General features: G+C 40.5%; 1 protein-coding gene across 1 annotated transcript in view; it reads right to left on the bottom strand.

The window, feature by feature from the left end:
• Window positions 1-17,790: 17,790 nt before the first annotated feature.
• The window catches only part of LOC115223271 (transmembrane protein 258), a 29,831-nt gene continuing 22,433 nt past the window's right edge, over window positions 17,791-25,188 (bottom strand). The window contains exons 3-4 of the mRNA XM_029793777.2: window positions 19,633-19,770; window positions 17,791-17,875 (exon numbers count right to left, since the gene is read on the bottom strand). Of these exons, the coding sequence (XP_029649637.2) occupies window positions 19,644-19,770 (127 nt within the window). The 3' untranslated portion in view covers window positions 17,791-17,875; window positions 19,633-19,643. The remainder of the gene's footprint in view (window positions 17,876-19,632; window positions 19,771-25,188) is intronic.

Here is a 25,188-nt window from a genome sequence, read left to right as displayed (position 1 = left end):
ACCAGGCTCCAGTCTGATCTGGCAGTGTTTCTACAGCTGGGTGCCCTTCCTAACGCCAACCACTCCGTGAGTGTAGTGGGTGTTTTTTACGTGCCACTGGCGCAGGGGCCAGAGCAGGCTGGCAAGAGGCCATGATCAGGTGGTGCTTTTACGTGTCACCGGCACGGGTATCTTAACTACAAGTCACAGCATATCTCCAGAGGTCTCGGTCTTTCGTCATAGCCTCTGTGAGGCCCAGCATACGAAGGTCATGCTTGACCACCTCGTCCCATGTCTTCCTGGGTCTATCTCTACCCCAGATTCCTTCAACAGTTTGGGAATGGCACTTCTTCACACATCTCTCCTCATCCATCCGTAGTACCTGACCATACCAATGCAAACGTTTCCATTGCAGTTCTATATTTAGGAGACAAGGAATTATGTTCATTATTTACATTATTTACATTTGATGGATATTTGTCCTCATCTTGTTTGTTGTTAACACAACGTTTTGGCTGGGGAAATTTTGAACCTGGGTTCTCATTCCTAAGGTATTTTTATATGAAATATAAAAATATGAAAAATATACAATATAAAAAATATAAAAATATAAAATATGATAATACAAAAAATATAAAATATAAAAAATATGAAATATAAAAATATAAAAAATATAAAATATAAAAATATAAAAATATAAAAAATATAAAAATATGAAAAATATAAAAATATGAAAAATATAGAAATATAAGAAATATAATATAAAAAATATAAAAATATGAAAAATATAAAAATATGAAAAATATAGAAATATAAGAAATATGATAATATAAAAAATATAAAATATAAAAAATATAAAAATATGAAAAATATAAAAATATAAGAAATAGGATAATATAAAAAGTATAAAATATAAAAATATTTAAATATATACAAAATATACAAATATAAAAACATGAAATATAAAAAATTTTTTTTAAACATAAAATAAGTGTTGGGGTCATCATCATCATCATCATCATCGTTTAGCGTCCGTTTTCCATGCTAGCATGGGTTGGACGGTTCTACTGGGGTCTGTGAAGCCAGAAGGCTTCATCAGGCCCAGTCAAATCTGGCAGTGTTTCTACGGCTGGATGCCCTTCCTAACGCCAACCACTCCGTGAGTGTAGTGGGTGCTTTTTACGTGCCACCCGCACTGGTGCCAGACAGAGCTGGCAAACGGCCACGAACGGATGGTGCTTTTTATGTGCCACCGGCACGAGGGCCAGGCGAGGCTGGCAACGGACACGAAACGGGGCGGTGCTGGCAACGGTCGCGAAACGGAAAGTTCTCTTACATGCCACCGGCACTGGTAACACATCTGCAATTTCCATTGATGATCGATTTCCATTGATCGATTTCGATTCTGATCGTCACTTGCCTCAACGGGTCTTCACAAGCAGAGTTTTGACATGCCACTGGCACTGGTAGCACATCCGCAATTCCATTGATCGATTTCGATTCTGATCCTCACTTGCCTCATCACGTCTTCACAAGTAGAGTTTTGTGTCCCAAGAAGGGAAGTATGCATACGTAGGCTGGCTCCATCCCATGTAGAAGCCACGGGATTATGGACTCACTTGTCCTGCCGGGTCTTCTCCGCGCACAGCACACTTCCAGAGGTCTCGGTCTCTAGTCATTTCCTCAGTGAGACCTAAAGTTCGGAGGTCGTGCTTCACCACCTCGTCCCAGGTTTTCCTGGGTCTGCCTCTTCCACAGGTTCCCTCAACCGCTAGGGTGTGGCACTTTTTCACACAACTATCTTCATCCATTCTCGCCACATGACCATACCAGCGCAAACGTCTCTCTTGCACACCACAACTGATGCTTCTTAGGTCCAGCTTTTCTCTCAGGTACTTACACTCTGCCGAGTGTGAGTACCGCATTACACATCCATCGGAGCATACTGGCTTCATTTCTAGCGAGCTTACGCATATCCTCAGCAGTCATGGCCCATGTTTCACTGCCATGTAGCATGGCTGTTCGTACACATGCATCATACAGTCTGCCTTTCACTCTGTGCGAGAGGCCTTTTGTCCCAGTAGAGGTAAGAGCTCTCTGAACATTGCCCAAGCTATTCTTACTCTAGCAGTTACACTTTCAGCACACCCGCCCCCGCTGCTGACTTGGTCACCTAGGTAACGGAAACTATCAACTATTTCTAGTTTTTCTCCCTGGAAAGTGACGGAAGTTGGTCTCAGAGCATTTTCAGTGTTTATTGTTCCTGAGCATCTGCCACATACAAAAACCATCTTCCTAGTTAGCCTTCCTTTGACATTGCTGCATCTCTTATGTGTCCATAGCTTACACTTGGTGCATCTTATAGAGTTTCTACTACTACACCTTTTCTACAGATCGAGCAGGGCCATCTACCTGAAGGTGTTTGTGATTTGTCTACCTTCCTACTGATTACGACTTTGGTTTTAGCTAGATTGACTCTGAGGCCCTTCGATTCTAATCCTTGTTTCCACACCTGAAACTTCTCCTCCAGTTCTGATAGCGACTCAGCAATTAGAGCAAGGTCATCAGCATAGAGGAGCTCCCAAGGGCATCCTGTCTTGAATTCCTCCGTTATTGCCTGGAGGACTAAGATAAATGGAGGGGGCTGAGTACTGAGCCTTGGTGGACCCCTACCTCTACCCGAATTCTTCACTGTACACATTTCCAACCCTCACCCTACTAGCGGCGTCCCTGTACATGGCTTGCACAGCTCTCACTAACCATTCATCTATCCCTAGTTTCCTCATTGCCCACCAGATAAGGGATCGGGGGACCCTGTCAAAGGCTTTCTCCATGTCAACAAAAGCCAGGTACAGGGGCTTATCTTTGGCTAGGTATTTCTCCTGCAGCTGCCTTACCAGGAATATAGCATCAGTAGTACTTTTCCCTGGCACAAACCCAAACTGCATCTCATCTAAACTAACTCTCTCTCTAATTAGTTGGGCTATGACCCTCTCCGTAACCTTCATCACCTGGTCCAACAGCTTGATACCTCTGTAGTTATTTGTATCTAGGGCATCACCTTTACCTTTGTAGCAGTTGACTATTATACTGCTACACCAGTCATTGGGTATGACCCCTTTGTGTATCACCTGATTAACTATACGGGTGACTAGGCTATAGCCGACACTACCAGACATTTTGAGCATCTCAGCAGTGATTCCTGATGGGCCTGGGGCTTTCCCTGTCTTCATGCTTCTAATTGCCTTAGCTACCATGGAACTATCAACTCGGATAGCTGGTCCCTCTGTTGGGTCAACATTCGGCAGACTCTCTTTATCCCATTCATTTTCTTCATTCAGCAACCTTTCATAGTGGCATCTCCAAACCTCTCTCTTTGCATCCTCATTTAGCGCAAGTGAACCATCTTCCATGCGAACACACTTCTCTCCTACCACATCACGATTCTCTCTCACACACTGTCTTGCAACACGAAACACCTCCAGTCTTTGGTCCTCACGGCGCAGAACATTGGCAAATTTTTTCTTATCTGCTTCCCCTCTGGCTAAATAAACCTGTCTCCTAGCTTCTCTTTTGGCAGTCTGATACAATCCCCTGCTACCCCCATTTTTCCAGACCTTCCAAGCCTGTCTCTTTTCTCTAATAGCCCTGTCTACAATATTGTTCCACCACCACGTTATTCTAGGTCGAGAGGGGACTTTGCACCAGCCACAGATCTGGTCAGTGGCTCTCAGCAGGTTGTCCCTTAGAAACGTCCAGCTGTCTTCTACCCCCTGTGATGCTCTATCCCCTTCTACTTCGTCAGAGGCTTCAAGTAATATGTCCCTAAATCTCTGTCCATTTGCAGGATCTTTAAGCTTCCAGATCCTTCTTCTCCATATTTGTCGTCTTCTGGTTGTCCTCCTAGTCCTGATCCTAAAGTCACTAAACTACCAGTCTATGTTGTGGGGTACATTCTTCACCTGGGAAGGTTTTGGCATTTATAAGCAGCCATCTCTCCCTTTGCCTTGTAAGGATGTAGTCAATTTGGCTGGTATGTTGGCCCGAATTCATTCAATTCAAAATTCAAGTCAGTGCCCCAGCATGGCCCCAGTCTAATGACTGAAATGAGTAAGAGATGAAAGATTAAAGATATTGATTAGTAAATAAATGAGTAAACACATAGGCAATGTGGTTCATCTGGAATATGGTTTTGAAGAGGTGAAGGGTTAACGAGAATGAAGAATCTCATGGTTATAGAAATTAAAATCTCTTTTTCTTTTTTTTCTTTTTGATATTTATAAAGGAGTGGTTGGCATTAGGAAGGCCATGCAGCTGTAGAAACCCAACCAAAATCAGACGGGATCCTGGGGCAGCTCTCTGGCTTACCAGTTCCAGTCCAAACCAGCCAAATCATGGCAGCATGGAAAATGGACTCCTTTGCTCTTTTACTTGTTTCAGTCGTTTGACTGTGGCCATGCTGGAGCACTGCCTTTAGTCGAAGAAATCGACCCCAGGACTTATTCTTTGTAAGCCTAGTGCTTATATCAGTCTCTGTTGCTGAATCGCAAAGTTATGGGGACGTAAACACACCAGCATCGGTTGTCGAGCAATGCTAGGGGGACAAACACAGACACACAAACATACACGCACATATATTATATATATATATATATATATATATATACATATATATGACAGGCTTCTTTCAGTTTCCCTCTACCAAATCCACTCACAAGGCTTTGGTCAGACCAAGGCTATAGTAGAAGACACTTGCCCAAGGTGCCACGCAGTGGGACTGAACCCTGAACAATGTGGTTGGTAAGCAAGCTACTTACCACACAGTCACTCCTGCACCTAAATGATTCTAATGATGATGATGATGACAATGATGATGACGACGATGATGATGATATTACAGCAAATGGAATAATTCATGTAATATAGGAAAAATTAATTAGAAACTGTCATGGTGCCTTTTTTTTCTTCGTATATGCTCGCAACTCTATCAGTAGTTGTAAGCTTCATACATAATGAGATTGTTAATGAGACATGAAATTAATGTAGAATGCAATTAAGTTTATTACAACTAATGGAATATTTCATGTAATATTAGAGGAATGAGTTAATAATTATTTGGTGTGTATACTTGACTGGATGCGCAGCGTAAGTGTGCATGTGCAACAGGGCTTTAGTATGTTGAGAGAAAAGTTGGGGACGAGAAGAATAAGATGTGCAAGAGAGAGGAAACTGCGCTGGTTTGGTCTTGTGATGCAGATAGACGTAGACAGCCATATAAGGAAGTGTTGATCACTCAAAGTGGATGGAACTCGTGGAAGAGGGAGACCCAGGAAGGCATGGGCTGAAGTACTGAAGGGCAGTCTCAGAAGATGACAAGGGACTGAGATATCTGGTGCCTTACTGTATTCAAAAAGACCCGTCCTCCACAGTAGGAGTGTAAATACTGCTCCTCCTGCAAAAGTCCTGTGGTGGTGCCACATAAAAAGCACTCGTGCCGATGCCGCATAGAATGCACCTGTGCCAGCACCATGGAATGGCACCCATGCCAGTGTCACATAAAAAGCATCCAGCACACACTGTAAAGTGGTTGAGATTTGGAAGAACATCCGGCCATAGAAACCATGCCAAATCCGACTGGAACCTGGTGCAGCTCTCTGGTCAAACTGCCCAACCCATGCCAGCAGGGAAAACAGATGTTAAAGGATGATGATGATAAGGATAATGATCTGTCATTGTGTCTTTTTTATGTGCTTGCTTCCCCTAACTTTGGAACCTGTCTCCGCAACTGATGCACACACACACACACACATACACACATACACTCAGTATAAAGTTGTGTTTTTTATTTTGAATACTGAAATTATGAGAAAAAGGTGGGTTTAATAGCAATTTAGCAGAATTTTAATGATCTGTTGAAGAAAAAAAATTATGTGATATACTATAGTCATGTGACTCCCTACTATAGTCATGTGACCCCCCCTATTATAGTCATGTGATATAAACATTTTGTCCATCTTTACATCTTTACTTTCATCTTTACTTTCACTGAGATCAATGCAATCCACTTCCCCCTCCCCTCAAAAACTGCTGGTCCTGTGCCAAGACTTGAAACTCCTATAAATAGGATAATGAAGGTGAGGAATTGTATTTTGGGAACTATAGTTCTGGTTTATATAGAAATGGCGATGTTGGCACTGAGATCATAAATATAACAATTTTTAGAGCTGTGCTTGTGTAGCAAGTGCCTTATTCTGAGACTGTGTGTTGTAACTGAAGCAATGACAATGTGGGAAGAACCATTCGATAGTTCAATTCACTTTGACCCTTTAGCATTCAGATCACTCTGTCAAATGCAACCTGATTGTTTATTTTCAGATTGACATTGTAGGGTAGGCGTAAGAGGTCAGATCGGGTTAATCTGAACATTAAACAGGTTGAATATTTGGGCTTTAATATGGCCAATTTAATCCTTTAGCATTCAATTTACTCTATCGAATGCAATCCTTATTTGTTCACATTGTTTTCAACTAATCCTGCATTATCTCGTAGCTTTGCAGTTTCAATAATGTGACTGGTTATTTTTAGACTGATATTGTGGGGTAGGTGTGAGAGGCTGGATCTGGCTGGTTTGAACATAAAACAGGTAGAGTATTTGGACCAGATATGGCCAGCTTGAATGCTAAAGGGTTAAACTAGTCATTACCCATCGTTTATGCAGCCGGTTAACAACCTGGTCGAAATGAAATCGATCCATCTTCAGAAACCTTCTCCAACGATTGCACTGGTGTGCTCAACAACAACCTAGAAACAAATTTTAATCCTGTCTTTCACATGTCCTCTTTCTCACTGTATTTCTACTACTACTACTACTACTACTACAACTACAACAACAACAACAACAGCAGCAGCAGCAACAACAACAACAACAACAACAGCAGCAGCAGCAGCATGTGATTGGTAAGCAATTCTGGGGAAGAATTTTCTGGATCATGGTGTAGAGCTGCTTCTTAATATTGGAAATTATTTGTTTCCCAAATCCAGCATTGTACCATAGAGTAGTCATGGAATTCCTATTACTTTGGGCATTATTACGTGTAGTGTGGGTAAGGCAGGGAGCTGGCAGAAACGTTAGCATGCTGGGCGAAACACTTTGTGGTATTTCATCTGCTGTTATATTCTGAGTTCAAATTCTGCCGAGGTCGACTTTGCCTTTCATCCTTTTGGGGTCGATTAAATAAGTACCAGTTACGCACTGGGGTCGATGTAATCGACTTAATCTGTTTGTCTGTCCTTGTTTGTCCCCTCTATGTTTAGCCCCTTGTGGGTAGTAAAGAAATAGGTATTTCATCTGCTGTTATATTCTGAGTTCAAATTCCGCCGAGGCTGACTTTACCTTTCATCCTTTCGGGATCGATAAATTAAGTACCAGTTGTGTACTGGGGTTGATGGAATTGACTATCCCCCTCCCTCAAATTTCAGCTCTTGCGCCTATAGTAGAAACAATTATGTGTTGTGTGGTTGTTAACATTAGAGCATTTCCTTCTTCAGTGGTGGCCACCCTACATATGAGGCTCTTGTTATTGTATTTTTTGATAGTGTTAGGTGTATGTGTATGCCTGGGGTAGTTTTGTTCACTTCTAATGTTCAGCATATTATCGCGTCTGCCATTGTTCTCATTAGGGAGTTTCACTCAAGACTCCACAATGGTCCTGTCATTAATCCCATCTTTATACGATTGACTCTGGATTAGACTATTATTGGATTAGACTATAATGTACATAATTCCTTGTCTCTTAAATATAGAACTGCAATGGAGACGTTTGCATTGGTATGGTCAGGTACTACTGATGGATGAGGAGAGAAGTGTGAAGAAGTGCCATTCCCAAACAGTTGAAGGAATCTGGGGTAGAGATAGACCCAGGAAGACTCCAGTGTATAGCTAACAGGATTAGCTTTCAATGGATCGAACCCTCTATCTATCAAAGACAACAGACATAAATTTTTCTGAAGATATTCCTTGAGAAGATTTAACCATTATCTCACCTCATTACTGACTCAAGTGATCAATATTTGATTATTTACAGAGTAAACAGGATATATTTGATTTTGATTATAAACCTGGCATAGCTTTATACAGACATTTAACACACCCGGAATACAGGCACATGTGCACCCCTCCCACACACACACACAAACACATACACACACAAACACATACACACACAAACACATACACACACAAACACATACACACACTCAAAACAAAGGCATACATATACACATATATACATATGGCTAAGGCGGCGAGCTGGCAGAAACGTTAGCACACCGGGCGAAATTCTTAGCGGTATTCTGTCTGTCGTTACGTTCTGAGTTCAAATTCCGCCAAGGTCGACTTTGCCTTTCATCCTTTCAGGGTCGATTAAATAAAGAACCAGTTTTGCACTGGGGTCGATGTAATCGACTTAATCCCTTTGTCTGTCCTTGTTTGTCCCCTCTATGTTTAGCCCCTTGTGGGCAGTAAAGAAATATATATACATATACATCCACATGTGTTTAAATATATATGCAGGGGAAGGCATGGTTGGGTGGTGAGAAGTTTACTTCCCAGCCACATGGTTCCAGGTTCAGTCTCACTGCTTGGAACCTTGGGCAAGTGTTTTCTACTATAGTCACGAGTTGACCAAAGCCTTGTGACTGGATTTGCTACATGGAAACTGAAAGAATCATGTCGTGTATATGTGTGTGTGCGTGCACGTGCATATGCGTGCGTGTGTGTGTGTATGTATGTGTGTACCTTTGTGTCCCCCCTTGCTTGTTGCTTACAGGGACAGAAACACACCATTTTGTATGTTTACGTCTCCATAACTTAGCAGTTCAGCAAAAGAAACTAACAGAATAAGTATCAAGCTTAATATATTAAGTACTGGTGTTGGGTCATTCAACTAAAATCTGTTGAAGGAAGTGCCCCAGCATGGCCACATTCTAATGACCAAAACAAGTAAACAGTAAAAAACAACAGATATATATACACACACACACACACACACATATATATATATATATAAATTAAATTAGAGACAAAACCACTATTAGGCAATTCAAACAGTGATAGACATAAACCAAAACATAAAAAACAAAAAATATAATTAATACAATATACAATATATATATATAAATATAAAATTTAAAATTTAAATTATTAAAATTTAAAATTTTTAAATTTATATTTATAAATTTTTATATTTTTATATTTTGAAATTTTTAAGTTTTAAAATTTTTAATTTTTTTAATTTTTAAGCTTTTAATTTTTTTAATTTTTAAGCTTTTAATTTTTTTAAATTTTAATCTAACCAAAAAGTATAGAAAGTTAAATATAATATAATACATTATTATATTATATTATATTTAACTTTTTTATACTTTTTGGTTAGATAAAAAAATTTTAAAAACTTAAAAATTTCAAACTATAAAAATATAACTGAACTGAACTGTTGTCGGTCGCCTTTAGTTGAGAGTGCTGTCTGTTTCATTGAAACATATCGCAACATATTAATTCTCACCTTCTTTCACCTTGAACCTTAGATCAGCACCTTGTCATCTCCTTCGCTAACCCTGGCTGACTCTTTGAATTTGCAGGTAACTGAGTTTATTCATAGAAAGTCAAGGGGATGCTGTTAGTCTTCACTCGGGTGATCTTTCCCCGTTGAGCATATGTAATAACCAGTTCCAGATTCATTCCAAGAAGTAACACTAAATTTTTTGAAGTAGGCGTAGGAGTGGCTGTGTGGTAAGTAGCTTGTTTACCAACCACATGGTTCCAGGTTCAGTCCCACTGCGTGGCACCTTGGGCAAGTGTCTTCTACTATAGCCTCAGGTCGACCAATGCCTTGTGAGTGGATTTGGTAGACGGAAACTGAAAGAAGCCCGTCGTATATATGTATATATATGTATGTGTGTGTATATGTTTGTGTGTCTGCGTTTGTCCCCCCAACATCGCTCAACAACCGATGCTGGTGTGTTTACGTCCCCGTAACTTAGCATTTCGGCAAAAGAGACTGATAGAATAAGTACTAGGCTTACAAAGAATAAGTCCTGGGGTTGATTTGCTCGACTAAAAGGCGGTGCTCCAGCATGGCCACAGTCACATGACTGAAACAAGTAAAAAAAAAAGTAAGAGATCACCATAACAGATGACAGTGATCGCCATAACAGACGATGGTGATGATGAAGCTGACATAAGCCAGCAGGACATACTTTGTCAAACAGATTTGGCTCACGAAAATGCTTGTTTTCCCCAACTAAAACCTGAATTTAACAAAGTTTTAAATAAGGTAAGAAAAATTTCAAAACTTTTCCGTAAATCTCCTACAAAAAATGAAATTTTGCAAGATTTTGTTTGAGCGAACTTTGATAACAGAGAATATAAACTTATACTGGATTGCAGAACTCGGTGGAATAGCACATTCCATATGATTGAGAGATTTTTGAAATTGAAAAGCTGCATTCCAAATGCTCTACAAGCAGAACTTTCCACAGATGCTGTCGCTGACGAAGAATGGAAATCTCTCAATTTACTATATGGAATTCTGCATTCAGTAGAAATTATTTTGAAGGCTATTTGCGCTGATGATACGGGTTTACTGAAAGCGGAATATTCTACAGAATTTTTATTGAATAAACTTAATATCGTCGGCAACCCTTTGGCTCTAAATCTTAATAATAATAATAAAAATAATGAAATTATTGTATACAGTGCTCAGTTGCACCACAACTTGTCAGAAAGTGCATATAGAGTATATGCAGTAATGTACAAATGTCTGGAAAGCGAACAATGTATGAGTCAGATACATGCTTGTGTGTGTATGGAGGAGAGAAAATCAGGTGTAGTGTTGGCGAATCTCAGGAAGCATGAAAGTTTTGAAGGATGCAGTGCTCCGACAACTAACAACTGATGCCAGTAGTTTGTTCCATGCTTCAGCAACTCTCAGAGTGAAAAAAATGTTTCCAAAAGTCATGGGAGCTGTGCTGTTTTCTGACTTTGTAAATATGTCCACGGGTGTTAGACGGGTGGAGTTTGAAAAGGTTTGTAAGATGGTTGATAATTTTATGGGTGTCTGCCAAGTCAGCTGCCAGACGTCGGAGTTTCAATGTGTCCATGCCCAGGGAAATAAGGCATTCAGAATATGGCAAATGCCTGATGGAGGGTATTCTTTTGGTTGCACGTCGCTGAATGGCTTCCAGATAATTGATATCTTGGGCAAGATAGCGGCTCCAGACCGGTGATGCAAACTCCAGGTGAGGTCTTACCATAGCTATATAAAGCCGCAGATAGATAGCCAGAGAGTGGCTCACAAAGGACTTGGTGAGTGATGCCAAGACACCTTCAGCCTTCTTGGCAATTTTAGCGATGTGTTTTGTCCAACGCAAATCGCTGTCGACAATAACACCCAGGGCACGTTCACACGAAGACTTTTTGAGATTAGTGTTGTGGAGGGAGTAGGTGGACGCTGGGTTTTTCCTCGTTTTTCTTCGTGAAAGACTTATGCATAGATATAATAAGAGAAGAAATGTCGAAACCTTGACTCTCTTGAGGTATTTACATAACCCAAGGAAATTTAAAGGTGAGTCAATTTCTGGACCTTTTCTATTTTTTAACGAAACAACATTTAAGGAAGTATGCTGAACAAACATATTGGAGATTATTTCCTGAACATTATGCTGAGAACACAACAGAATTATACGAAGAAAATGAAATAGGAGGAAACCTGAAAACAAGTGTTACTGTTGCCCCATCTACTTATGAAGGTAATGGACTCATTTGTGAATACACAAGCGCAATGAAGAAAATGAATGAAGAGCCCAAGATGGTAACAGATGGATTTGAAATCTCTAAAGAATTCGGGTACTATTTAAGAAGAGTGATCCCGGTGCGCGCACTCGCGTACTCGTGCATCCGCGCTAGCTAGTCGTGACTAGTCGATCCTACAACGACCACCTAGCAAAGTAAATAAAACACAAAATAAATAATTTTTTTACATAAAGTAAATAATTTTTTTTAAAACAAAGTAGATAAAACACAAAAACACAAATTAAGGATCAACTAGTCACGACTAGCTAGCGCGGATGCGCGAGTGCGTGCACCGGGACCACTCTTCTTAAGTAGTATACGTGAAAACCGGTTTTGAGAATTACTTATACTTGAACTCGGTTTTGGGAATTATTGGCTTTTTGCGAGCCCTAGTGCTGACCAATCCATCGACCGTTTGGGCAGTCACTGCTGATGATGTCTGTGGAAGCACTCCGTCGGTTACGACGATGAGGGTTCCGGTTGATCCGAATCAACGGAACAGCCTGCTCGTGAAATCAACGTGTAAGTGGCTGAGCACTCCACAGACACGTGCACACTTGACGTAGTTCTCGGGGATATTCAGTGTGACACAGAGAGTGACAAGGCCGGCCCTTTGAAATACAGGTACAACAGAAACAGGAAGTAAGAGTGAGAGAAAGTTGTGGTGAAAGAGTACAGCAGGGATCACCACCATCCCCTGCCGGAGCCTCGAGGAGCTTTTAGGTGTTTTCGCTCAATAAACACTCACAACGCCTGGTCTGGGAAGCGAAACCGCGATCCTACGACCGTGAGTCCGCTGCCCTAACCACTGGGCCATTGCGCCTCCACTGATGATGTCTACAGAAGAGGGAAAACCAAGCTTTGTCTGCTGATTCCAGACAGTCATGGGGTGGTTAGCTCCCCTGTCACAAATATGTTGTGCTCTTAACTCTTATTTCTAGCAATGTAGGTACTTTGGCATTCTTAGTTGTAAATGATTCCTTTTATTTTTCCTTTATGGTATTACATTGCGCCTAGTTGTTGAAATTAATTTATATATAAATATATATATAGTGGCTGCGTGGTAAGTAGCTTGCTTACCAACCACATGAGTCTGGGTTCAGTCCCACTGCGTGGCACCTTGGACAAGTGTCTTCTACTATAGCCTCAGGCCGACCAAAGCCTTGTGAGTGGATTTGGTAGACGGAAACTGAAAGAAGCCCATCGTATATATATATATATATATATATATATGTATGTATGTATGTGTGTATTTGTTTGTGACTGTGCTTGACCCCCCCCCCCCATCACTTGACAACTGATGTTGGTGTGTTCACGTCCCCGTAACTTTGTGGTTCAGCAAAAGAAACTGATACAATAAGTACTAGGCTTACAACGAATAACTCTGGGATCAAATTGTTCGACTAAAGATGGTGCTTCAGCATGGCCACAGTCAACTAACCGAGGGTTATTGTTGTCATATTTTATCCTAAAGGCACCAAGCAATCGGCCCAGTTAAGAGTACCCCTGATACGTTGTGTAATATGATATGCTTGAGAAGACCTGTTGAGTCAAGTAAAACCAATATTGTAGCTGTGGCCAATGCCCCCAAACTGGCTCCTGTGCCAATGGCATGTAAAAAGCACCATCCGAATGTGGTTGATGCCAGGTTTGCCTGACTGGCGAGCTGGCAGAAACGTTAGCACGTCGGGCAAAATGCTTAGCGGTATTTCGTCTGCCGTTATGTTCTGAGTTCAAATTCCGCCGAGGTTGACTTTGCCTTTCATCCTTTCGGGGTCGATTAAATAAGTACCAGTTACGCACTGAGGTTGAAATAATCAACTTAATCCGTTTGTCTGTCCTTGTTTATCCTCTCTGTGTTTAGCCCCTTGTGGGTAGTAAAGAAATAGGTTTACCTGACTGGCTACATGGCAACACCTCTTGACTGGACCCAGTGCCGGTGGTATGTAAGAAGCACAATCTAAATGTGATCGATGCCAGGGCCGCCAGTGGCACATAAAAAGCACCCACTACACTCTCGGAGTGGTTGGCGTTAGGAAAGGCATACAGCTGTAGAAACATTGCTAGATCAGATTGGAGCCTGGTGCTGACTGGTTGGTTTGAACATAAACCAAGTAAAATATATCTGGGTTGAATATGGCTGGTTTAACCCTTTAGCATTCAGATTACCGTCAAATATAATCCTTATTCATTGACATTGTTTTAAATTAATCCTGCATTATCTCATAGCTTTTGAGATTTCGATGATGTGATTGTTTAATTTTAGAGGGCATCCTTGGCATTAGGAAGGGCATCCAGCTGTAGAAACTCTGCCAGATCAAGACTGGAGCCTGGTGCAGCCATCTGGTTCGCCAGCCCTCAGTCAAAATCGTCCAACCCATGCTGGCATGGAAAGCAGACGTTAAACGATGATGATGATGATGATGATGATTGTAGGGTAAATGTAAAAGGCTGGATCTGGCATGTTCAAACATAAAACGAGAAGTTAGGGCTGATATGGTCAGTTTAAATGCTAAATGGTTAAGCTGAAATTAAGGACCAAAATTTGTAAAGAGAATCTTCAATGTTTTAATAGAAAACATGTTACCAAGTTAAAGGAAAACAGAACGAAGCTTGAATTCATTGGATCGTTAATAAATGGGATAACTTCAAAAGCTGTGCAATTAGTTTTGTTATTTGCATTTCTATTGAAGATTATTTCTTGCTTGTGACCTGCAAATTTGTCGAAAGTCACTGATACATTATTGATAGAAACACACTGGCCGTGCATTGTGCAATACTGAAATAATTGTATGGAACCATAGCGATATATGCATAATTGATAGCGCGGTGAGCTGGCAGGAGCGTTAGCACACTAAGCAAATTGTTTAGTGGAATTTTGTTCGTCTTTATATTCTTAGTTCAAATCCTACCAAAGTCAAACTTTATCTTTTCATCCTTTCAGGGTTGATAAAATAAGTACCAGTTGCGTACTGCGGTTGATGTAATGGACTTACCCCACACCCCAAAATTTGAAACTAATGTATATATTATTGTTATCGTATACTTTGCTGGTGAATTACTAATTCTTTATATTGCACATCGTTGGCGTTAGGAAAGGCATCCAGCTGTAGAAACACTGCCAGATCAGACTGGGCCTGGCGCAGCCTTCTGGCTTCCCAGACCCCAGTTGAATCGTCCAACCCATGCTAGCATGGAAAGCAGACGTTAAACGATGATGATGATGATGGTATATTGAATTCTGTTTGAATATTCCTCCATTTGTCTTTTGAATAAAATGGCACCAAGTGTTGCTCATCTCTGTTCTCTATGGAGCAGAAACATAGCCAGATAGCCCCTCATGAAGACCCTGGCAAGGAAGATTGATGGTTCTCAGGTGCCCTGAGAACTGAGAACATTAGATGGTACCATTACGTTTCCAACAAAGAACTACACACACACACTCACCAACCTGCAGCCTCCTGCCTCATAGCCATCCACTGCATGCACTGATACGGACATGTTCTCTGCCACCAGCCAGATCATCCTACCATGTCCATACTCTTGTTCAATATAGTGACTGTGGACTGGAAGAGGCCTCATGGTAGTCACCGCACCAAATGGCTGGACGTGATTAAGGAAAATCTCCAGAGGCTTGATGTTATCATGGAAGAGATGCAGAGGGGTCGGTATGGGACCACCAACAATGGGGAGCACTGGTAAACCTGGTCAGCTCAACACATGATGGCCACTAGCTTGGGACCACTAACCTGGAGTGACTCCAGCCCCATCAAGCAATCAAGCATATATACAATAAATATCGACTGTAATTATGTAAAGCAAAGTCGACCTCAGTGGAATTTGAACTCAGAACGTAATACGTAACGAAATACGGCTACGCATTTCACCCGGCATGCTAACGTTTCTGCCAGCTTGTCCATGCATACCTGCCTCTCCTCTTCATCTGGCATTGACCACTTTCAGATGGTGCTTTTTACACGCCACCAGCATGCAGAGCCAGTCAGGCAGCACTGGCAACGACCCATGCATGAATGGTGCCTATTGCATGCCACCAGCATGGGAGCCAGTGAGACAGCACTGGCATCAGCAACAACTACAATTTCCATTTTACCTAACCTAATAGGTCTCCTCAAGCAAGGCATGTCACCCGACAATTCAAAGGTGCTTTTTAAATGGACTGGTTATGTGACACTGGTGTAGGCTACAGCTGTGATCTCACTTTACTTGCCTGGTCTTCTCAAACAGCATATCTCATTAGGTCTCGGTCTCTTGTCATTGCCTCTGTGAGGCCCAACGTTCATTAGGGAGTGACACTTCTTCACACCAGTCCTCATCCATATGCAGCACAGTTGTCTCTCTTGCAAACCTTATCTGATGCTTCTTAAACTTTTCTCTCAGGATGCTTACACTGTTGTGTGCACACTGGCATTACACATCCAGCCTCATTTCTTTCAAGTCTACGTATGTCCTCAACAGTCATGGCCCATGTTCCACTGCCATGTAGCATGGCAGTTTGCACATGTGCATCATACAGTCTACGTTCCACTCTGAGTGAGAGGCCCTTTGTCACTAGCAGAGGTAGGAGCTTTCTGAACTTTGTCCAGGCTATTCTTATTCTAGTGGCATATATATATATATATATATATATATATATATATACATAAATAATTTACATCATAAGGGCAAAAGAAAAATTCTAATGCCAAATATGCCGAAAAAAAGACAAAAATTGTCAATTAACCATTATAATTTATGCGTCTCGAAACAAACCGATAGAAATTTCTAAAAACTTTCGTTATTACCGTATTGGACCAATTTCGGAGTTAGTTCATAAGAATTTTCTCCTCTTATGAATTAACTCCTAAATTGGTCCAATACGGTAATAACGAATTTTTTAGAAATTTCTATCGGTTTGTTTCGAGACACATAAATTATAATGGTTAATTGACAATTTTTGTATTTTTTTCGGCATATTTGGCATTAGAATTTTTCTTTTGCCCTTATTTTTGTAAATTATTTATAAATTTAACCTTTAAAGGTATTTTTTGATATGCTGGCCATTGATGAAATTTTTTTCCCGAAAAAAATTTTATCCTACATTAGTTATATATATACATATACATACACACACAAACATTAACACTACTTGGACATAGGTGACATTTATATGCTCCATAAACAAAACACTCCACTTGCTGATTCAATGTGCGAAAACCATTAAAATCAAGTTGGCATCATGAAGGGCATCTGGCCATTGGAACATGTTCTCAAGAAGTTTTGCTTGACATGCGAAGCAGTGTTACAGCATTGTACCAACATGTGGAGCAGTATAATGTGACAGAGGCTCATCTCATCTCCATGTCACAGACAAGTCTGTAAGCTTCACCTTACTTGACATTAATAATGCAAAAATAAGTTAACATTATATAACCAGTACTAGCACTATGACCCAGCAACGCCGGGTCATAGTGCTAGAGCATGCATATACAGCTGTGTGCGTGCGCACATACACGCAAGTACTGTCCAAATCTCCGACCAATCACACACAGCTAGCTGGCATTAAATTGGCGTATCAAGTTTCGGGCATTTTGATTGGGTTTTGGATAGAAAATTCACAAAAAAGTCACTTCTATTGATTTTTTAATGGCTTTGAGGGGTGACTGGGGAAATGTAAAGATGTGCACGACCACCCTTGGATGGTTTTGAATGACCATAGAAAGTGCGAGCCCTCAAACTGAAAAATTGTGGATTTGTATAAAGGACATGCACACACACACACATTTTGCCGTTTATATATAGAGAGATGACATCACCATTGCAGAAGTAATTCACCTGGTGGTTAACATGGGGTTTAATTAGATGGTCATTGATATCCATTATTAGTTAATACCATCATTAAAAATACACACACATATATACATCCATGTATACACACTGTAAAGTAATGACACAGTCAAGAGTATGTAGAAACAGTATAGATTTTATTGAATGAATTTTGTTGAATGTTTTTCACTCCAGTCTATCAGCCATCCATCAGAATGATCTCTGGAAATATAAAACAAACCATTATTTATCAAAATAAGTAAATAAAAAAGAAAATTTATGTATGCACACATTGTGGTATGTGGAAACATTTATTATATACATCTATATAATAATCATCATCATCATTATCAACATTTAATGTCCGTTTTTCCATGCTGGCATGGGTTGGATGGCTTGAGAGGAACTGGCAAGGCCAGGGGCTACATTAAGTTCCACGGTCTGTTTTGGCAAGGTTTTTACAGCTGGATTATCTTCCTAATGCCAACCACTTCACAGAGTATAACAGGTGCTTTTTACTTGGCACCAGCATCGTTCATCATCATTTAGTGTCCATTGTCCATGCTGGAATGGGTTGGACGGTTTGACCAGGGCTGGCAAGCTGGAAGGCGGAACCAGACTCTGTGTATGGGTGTATCTATAGTTTTTGAAGAGTGAGGAAACCTATTGAGTCAAGTACATCAATATCGAAATAAATATCAAATGGAAATAGTAGTTGTGATACCTGTGCCGGTGGCACATAAAAAGCACCATCCAAACGTGGCCGATGCCAGCGCCGCCTTGACTGGATTCTGTGCCGGTGGCACGTAAAAAGCACCAACTGATTGTGGCCGCTGCCAGCCTCCCCTGGCACATAAAAAGCACCCACTACACTCTCGGAGTGCTTGGTGTTAGGAAGGGCATCCAGCTGTAGAAACACAGCCAGATCAGACTGGAGCCTGGTGCAGCCTCCTGGCTTCCAAGACCCTGGTCGAACTGTCCAACTTGTGCTAGCACGGAAAACGGACGTTAAACGATGATGACGATGATCTTTGTATGAGAAAACATTTGAAGGATTCAATATGTGCAATAACAAGTAAACAAAATGTAAAGTGTAGTGTATGTAGGTATGTACATAAGTGAGGGTGCATGGCCTAGTGGTCAAGCATGCTGCATTCGCAATTGCAAGGTTGTGATTTCAATATCTGGATCAAGTGGTGCTTTGTGTTCTTGAGCAAGACACTTCACCACCTCAGGCTGCTCTTTGATCACTTTGTCACCTGATACGTGGTACACCATGCACCTGTTTGGCCAATGTTTATTTGATAGAGGCAGGTGAGCTGATGTACAGCACATACGTTTGATCACTATAAACAAGTCACCTGTGCAGGTTGTTCAGCAAAAAACTGCAGAACCTCCACCTGTTGTAGACAACAGGTGAGTCCAGGGTATAAATATGCACCCAGTACATACACACTGTAAAGTGACTAATGATGGGAAGGGCATGTAGCTGTAGAAACCAAGCTAAATGACACCTTCAAGTATTAGTCAATGAAAACTCTCAATAAGAAATTATTACAAATATGACAACCCTTCCAACCCATGCCAGCATGAAAAAACCAGAAGTAAATCTGATTTTTTGAAATGTATATATGTGTGCGTGTCTATTTGTATTACTGAATAAGACAAAAACTGATGTAAAAAACTGAAAACAAGAGTCATTCAGCCTAAACTGCGAAATAAACAAATTATTTATTATAGTAAAAAAAATTGAATATAAACTAGTAACGCTTTTGTTACCATATGTCCATTGAAATATAATGTCTTTGTTTCGACTGATTTTGAAAATATATTAGCAAGAAGTTTCAATGAAAGGTCTTAATTTAGATTACTTTACAATGGTGAATTTGCATCGTTAGAACCAGCGAGAGAGTCTTAGCACAGGTTGGTATGAAAAGGGTGAAGTGAATGGAAGCAGGTAAAAAAACACTGATTCTTACCTGTCCAAATGTCATACATATATTCCGACCCAGAGTAACAGGAACAAAACACCAAAACCCATGAAAACAGAGGCAAATAATGATACCAGAAGCTCTTTGTAGATATCTCGTGAGAATTTGGTTGATGTGACTTCATATCTGATGCCAAGTTAAGGAACGATACACATGTAGCAATAGGCAGGAGCTGAAATTTAATTTCTGAAGCTTGACACATGAGAGATTTAGATTTGTTAAATTTGCATTTGTTGTGCAGAGAAGACAGCAAAAAAAAAAAACAGTAAGGAAAAAAATGGATTGAGGAATAACTGAGTGTTTTCTTGGAGATTTTCATCTGAAGTGAATCTATGGAAGAACAGATATGAAGGGAGATAACTTTAGCCATTTGAGTTATCCTATTTACAGAGTTAACCTCATCACATTTTATTTCGTTTTTGTTTTTTGATGTTGTGTGATCTGAAGGAAACTGAATTTAAGAAGGAATGGGTGCAGCCTGTTGGTGGGCAGTTTTGATAAGAAATTTATATATGAGACAGGGTCAAAAGCTTTGTTAATGTCAAGAGTGACAACTATTTTCAACAAATTTCTCTCGGGTAGAGCCCATCGGTCAGTGATGTAGGAAAGTTTATCACTAGGGGATTTGTTTTTACAAAATCACTACTGGTGATCATTGAGAGAGAGAGAGAGAGAGAGAGAAAGGGAGAGAGAGAGAGGGGGGAGAGATGTTATGAGGCAATAGTTGACAGGGTTTGAGGAATTGATGGTCTTCCTTGGAATGGTACATACTGAAGTGTGTTCATAAATATCCGAGGAGATCCCTGTAGCGGAGGAAATTGAACCGTTTAGTTATAAGGGTTAGCTTTAGGTTTGCAAGCAATATTACTGAGGTTGGGGGGCCTGGTTGATCTGAAGTAAACAGAAGCACTTGGGGTGTGTACTTGGAAGGTCGGAAGGGGATAGAACTGTAGGAGGTTTGCCAAGTGTGTGCAGTGTGGGCTTGGCAAGGAAAGTAGGGGAACAAAAGGAGATTTTGCTCAAAAAAAAACCTCATTGATATGAAGTGGAGGAAAAGAGGATTTTGAAAATTTTGGCAGGGGATTTTGGAAGGATTAACTGTAGAGTAGGAAACAAGATAACTAAAGCTCTGTGCAATGCATGGAATTCTCTTCCATAGTTCGGACAGTGGTCTTGCAGGAGACATGCTGCTGGGTTAAAAAATGCCAGCCAGAGTTTGGGGACAGGCCTTGTTTTGTTTCTTTTTTCTGGTACAGTGATGCTCAACAAGGGTCCTTACGGCCCTTGGCAGTCCATAAAGGATTTTATTGTTAAAATTTATGTGCAACAATACACAAAGTACTTTGACAATTTTCTCCCTTACATATTCTTTATATAATTCCTTTAAGTATAAAAATATAATAGGATTTTTTTAAACATCAAATGGCCATGAGGTTCAGTCTGAATAAAAGAGGCATCAAAAGCGATCCATAGGTAAGGAAAATGGTTGGGAAACACTGCTCCCAGTGCCACTACAAATGAACTGCTCTGGGGACTTGGAGCATTGAGTTTTTGTTTGAGATGCAAAAGGGCATGCCAGAAAAGGTAGCTTCAGTCCCTCCGCCTAACTGTTCCTCATATATCTTGAGTTAAGCGTGCCAGCTTCCAGAGACGGCATAAAACTGGCAGCACTCTGGCAACTGTTAGAGACTGGCTAAATTATTTTATTATGTAAATATCAAAAAAGGAAAAAAAGTTTTATCATGAAATGCTGATGTTATGTCTTTTGGGGCTTCTGTAGAAAAATTCAATGATGCTGACAGCTCCATAAAGTGTCGTTCACTCGAAGTGGATGGAACTTGTGGAAAAAGGGAGATCCAGAAAGAGGAAAGACAAAGTACTGAAGGACGACCTCAGGGTGCTGAACCTTTCAGATGAGATGTGAGAGGACTGGGGAAAGCTGGCACCTTGCTCTACTCTAGATCAGTGGTTTTCAACCAGGGTTCCGCGGAAACTTAGTGTTCCACCAGTACAGTCCAGGGGTTCTGCAAGAAGTTACAAAACTGCTAAAATTGGCAGTAATTTTTAAGTCTCCTGTGCAGATATGTGTGCATAAGACTATTAAATTATTGCACAGGGGTTCCTCGAGCCAGTGAAATATTTTCTTGGGGTTCCGCTCCAGCAAAAAGTTTGAAAAGCACTGCTCTAGATGACTGTTCTCCACAGCAGAAGTGTTAAGGTCACTCCCCACCGGGTGAAGAGGATTAGCCTTCAAGAGTCCTGCACTGGGGCCCACATTAAAAGCATGCAGCACACTCGGTAAAGTGGATGGCATTAGGAAGGGCCTCCAGCCATAGAGACCAAGCCAAATCAGACTGGAACCTGGTGGAGCTTCCCACCTCTGGTCAAACCATCCAGCCCATGCCAGCATGGAAATTGGGCGTTAAAGGACGATGATGGTGAGGCACAGGTATGACTGTGTGGTAAGAAACTTGATTCCCAACCACATGGTTCCGGGTTCAGTCCCACTGCTTGACACATTGGGTGAGTGTCTTCTTCAATAGCCTTGGACCAACCAATGCCTTGTGAGTGGATCTGGTAGATGGAAACTGAAAGAAGCCTGTCATAGATATATGTGAGTGTGTCTTTGTGTCTGTTCCCACCACCACCACCACCACCACCACTTGACATCTGGTGTTGGTATGTTTACATCCCGCTAACTTAGTACTTCAGCAAAAGAGACTAGAAAAGTACTAGAGTTAATTCGCTTGACAAAAAAATTCTTCAAGGTGGTGCTCCAGCATGGCCACAGTCTAATGAGTGAAACAAATAAAAGGTAAAAGGGAAATATAGTTAACCCTTTCATTTTGGAAATCAGTTTTATATATCGGCCTATTTTTTGTTGAGGAATATCATGTTTAAAACCATTTTCTGTTGAGATGAGTCAAGTTCACTGAAGCAACACAACTTGGCAGAAAATACTGATTCTATATATTTTGGTAGATATTTAAAACTGCAACTGGAATAATCATGAAATTCAATTTAGCAATGGAGGGGTTAAAAAAAACTATAGAAATGTATATATACTCTTTTACTTGTTTCAGTCATTTGACTGCGGCCATGCTGGAGCACCGCCTTTAATCGAGCAACTTGACCCCGGGACTTATTCTTTGTAAGCCCAGTACTTATTCTATCAGTCTCTTTTGCTGAACTGCTAAGTGACGGGGACAAACACACCAGCATCGGTTGTCAAGCAATGTTGGGGGGACAAACACAGACACACGCACATATATATATATATACATATAACGACGGGCTTCTTTCAGTTTCCATCTACCAAGTCCACTGACAAGGCTTTGGTCGGCCTGAGGCTATAGTTGAAGACACTTGCCCAAGGTGCCACGCAGTGGGACTGAACCCAGAACCATGTGGTTGGTAAGCAAACTACTTACCACACAGCCACTCCTGCGCCTATAAATTTTAAATAATAATTAATATTTTAATGTTTTCATATAATAACTGGCAATCTGCCAGTTATGACAATGGAGGTTCCAGTTGATCTGATCAGTGGGGAGAGCCAGCTTGTGCAATTGATGTGAAAGTGGCTGAGAACTCCACAGACACACATACCTTTAACGTAGTTCTGTGAGAGATTCAGCGTGACACAGAATGTGACAAGGCTGGCCCCTTCGAAATACAGTTACTGCTCATTTCTGCTAGCTGAGTGGACTGGAGCAATCATCATCATCATCATCGTTTAACATCCATTCTCCATGCTAGCATGGGTTGGACGGTCTGACCAGGGATCTGGGAAGCCAGAAGGCTGCACCAGGCTCCAGTCTGATCTGGCAGAGTTTCTACAGCTGGATGCCCTTCCTAACGCCAACCACTCCCTGAGTGTAGTGGGTGCTTATTTACGTACCAGGCGAGGCTGGCAACGGCCACGATCGGATTGGTGCTTTTTACACGCCACCGGCACGGAAGCCAGTCAAGGCAGCGCTGGTATCGGCCACGTTCGGATGGTGCTTTTTTAAAGTGAAATAAAGTGTCTTGCTCAAGGACACTGACATACCACCAGTTTTCAAACTCCCGACCTTGCAATTGTGATCTAACTACTAATCTATGCACCTTCACGAGAGCAGAAAGGACAGGCAGAAGAATGAGAATTGATAAACAGATATTGATTTTGGCTCCACTTCGAGGTATGAAAACCTCTGAGGGTTTCCCTCCCAAGATCTTACCTCATTGGCTGAAAAACTGAGCTGTCTCTGTGGAGATTTTCAGAGAAATGTCTTTAATGAAATTATAGATATGTGGTGTTATGTATATGGGGTTGTGTTGGGAAGTTCTATGTGTGGTTTAGGTGGGCTCAGGTTGCTATTTGGGGGTGTTGATATCTGGAGGGAAGGAGGTTTGTTAATTGTTGTGTTGAGAGATTGTGTAGTAGGTTTCCCCCTGAGTGGTACCTTGGACAGGTATCTTCTACTATAGCCCCAGGCCAACCAAAGCCTTGTGAGTGGATCTGGTAGATGGAAACTGAAAGAAGCCCATTGTATATGTATATGTGTGTGTGTCCGCTAGACATCACCTGATGGTTGTAAATGTGTATCAACAACATACAAGTGAGTTTGTTCATTTCCAGTCCTCCATGAAAAACATGTCTAGGTCATGGGGGAAATATTACCTGCTTGGAGGACAGATGAAGGTGGGTGACAGGAAGGGCATCCGATTTTAAAAATTCTGTCAGACAGAATTCTGTCTGACTCTTGTAATTGTAAAATGGGAGACACTAAATGATGACGATGATGACGACGACATCTTCACACGGATGTTCGTGTTGCAGATTTTTGCCGTGAAAAACTTGGTTTTTGTCAACATCATGAATAAACTGATGAAATTCCATCTCTGTCAGACTAATGGATTGTCTGATTGCTTTTAATGTTCAAATTTCCTCACTTTAATCTTTTATTCCACTGAAATACACCAATTCTTTTGCTCACAATACATTTGTTTACAAATGTTAATGTTTTCTTTCAGTTCTATTATAATTCAGCGAGGGATAAAAAAAAAAAAAATTTTTAATTTAAAAAAAAACCCATTGTTGATTATATTTTATATCTTCAATATCTATAAGCCATGTTGGCACAGAAGAGAATAAAGGTAAAAAAAAAAAAAATTTAATATCTGTATTAAAATGGTTGATTATTCTGTAGATTATTTGTTTCCTCACTTCATATAATTCTTTGCAAAAACAACAACAAACAGACAAAAAGATATTCATCTGCAATAAAACAGTATTGTTAATATTTGAAAGAAAATCCACCATTACTGTTGTGTACAAATTATATATATGTGTGTGTGTGTATATATTTATACAAACACACACACACACATTACATATGTGTGTATGTGTGTGTATGTGTATATATATATATATATATATCAATCATGTATGAGTGTATGTGTATATATATATATTATGTATTTATATATGTATGTATGTATATATATATATATATATGTATCATGTATGAGTGTATGTGTATATATATATATATATATTAT

This window comes from Octopus sinensis, linkage group LG22 (assembly GCF_006345805.1).
Source record: "Octopus sinensis linkage group LG22, ASM634580v1, whole genome shotgun sequence".
NCBI classification, from domain to species: domain Eukaryota; kingdom Metazoa; phylum Mollusca; class Cephalopoda; order Octopoda; family Octopodidae; genus Octopus; species Octopus sinensis.
This window is presented reverse-complemented; position numbering and strand designations above follow the sequence as displayed.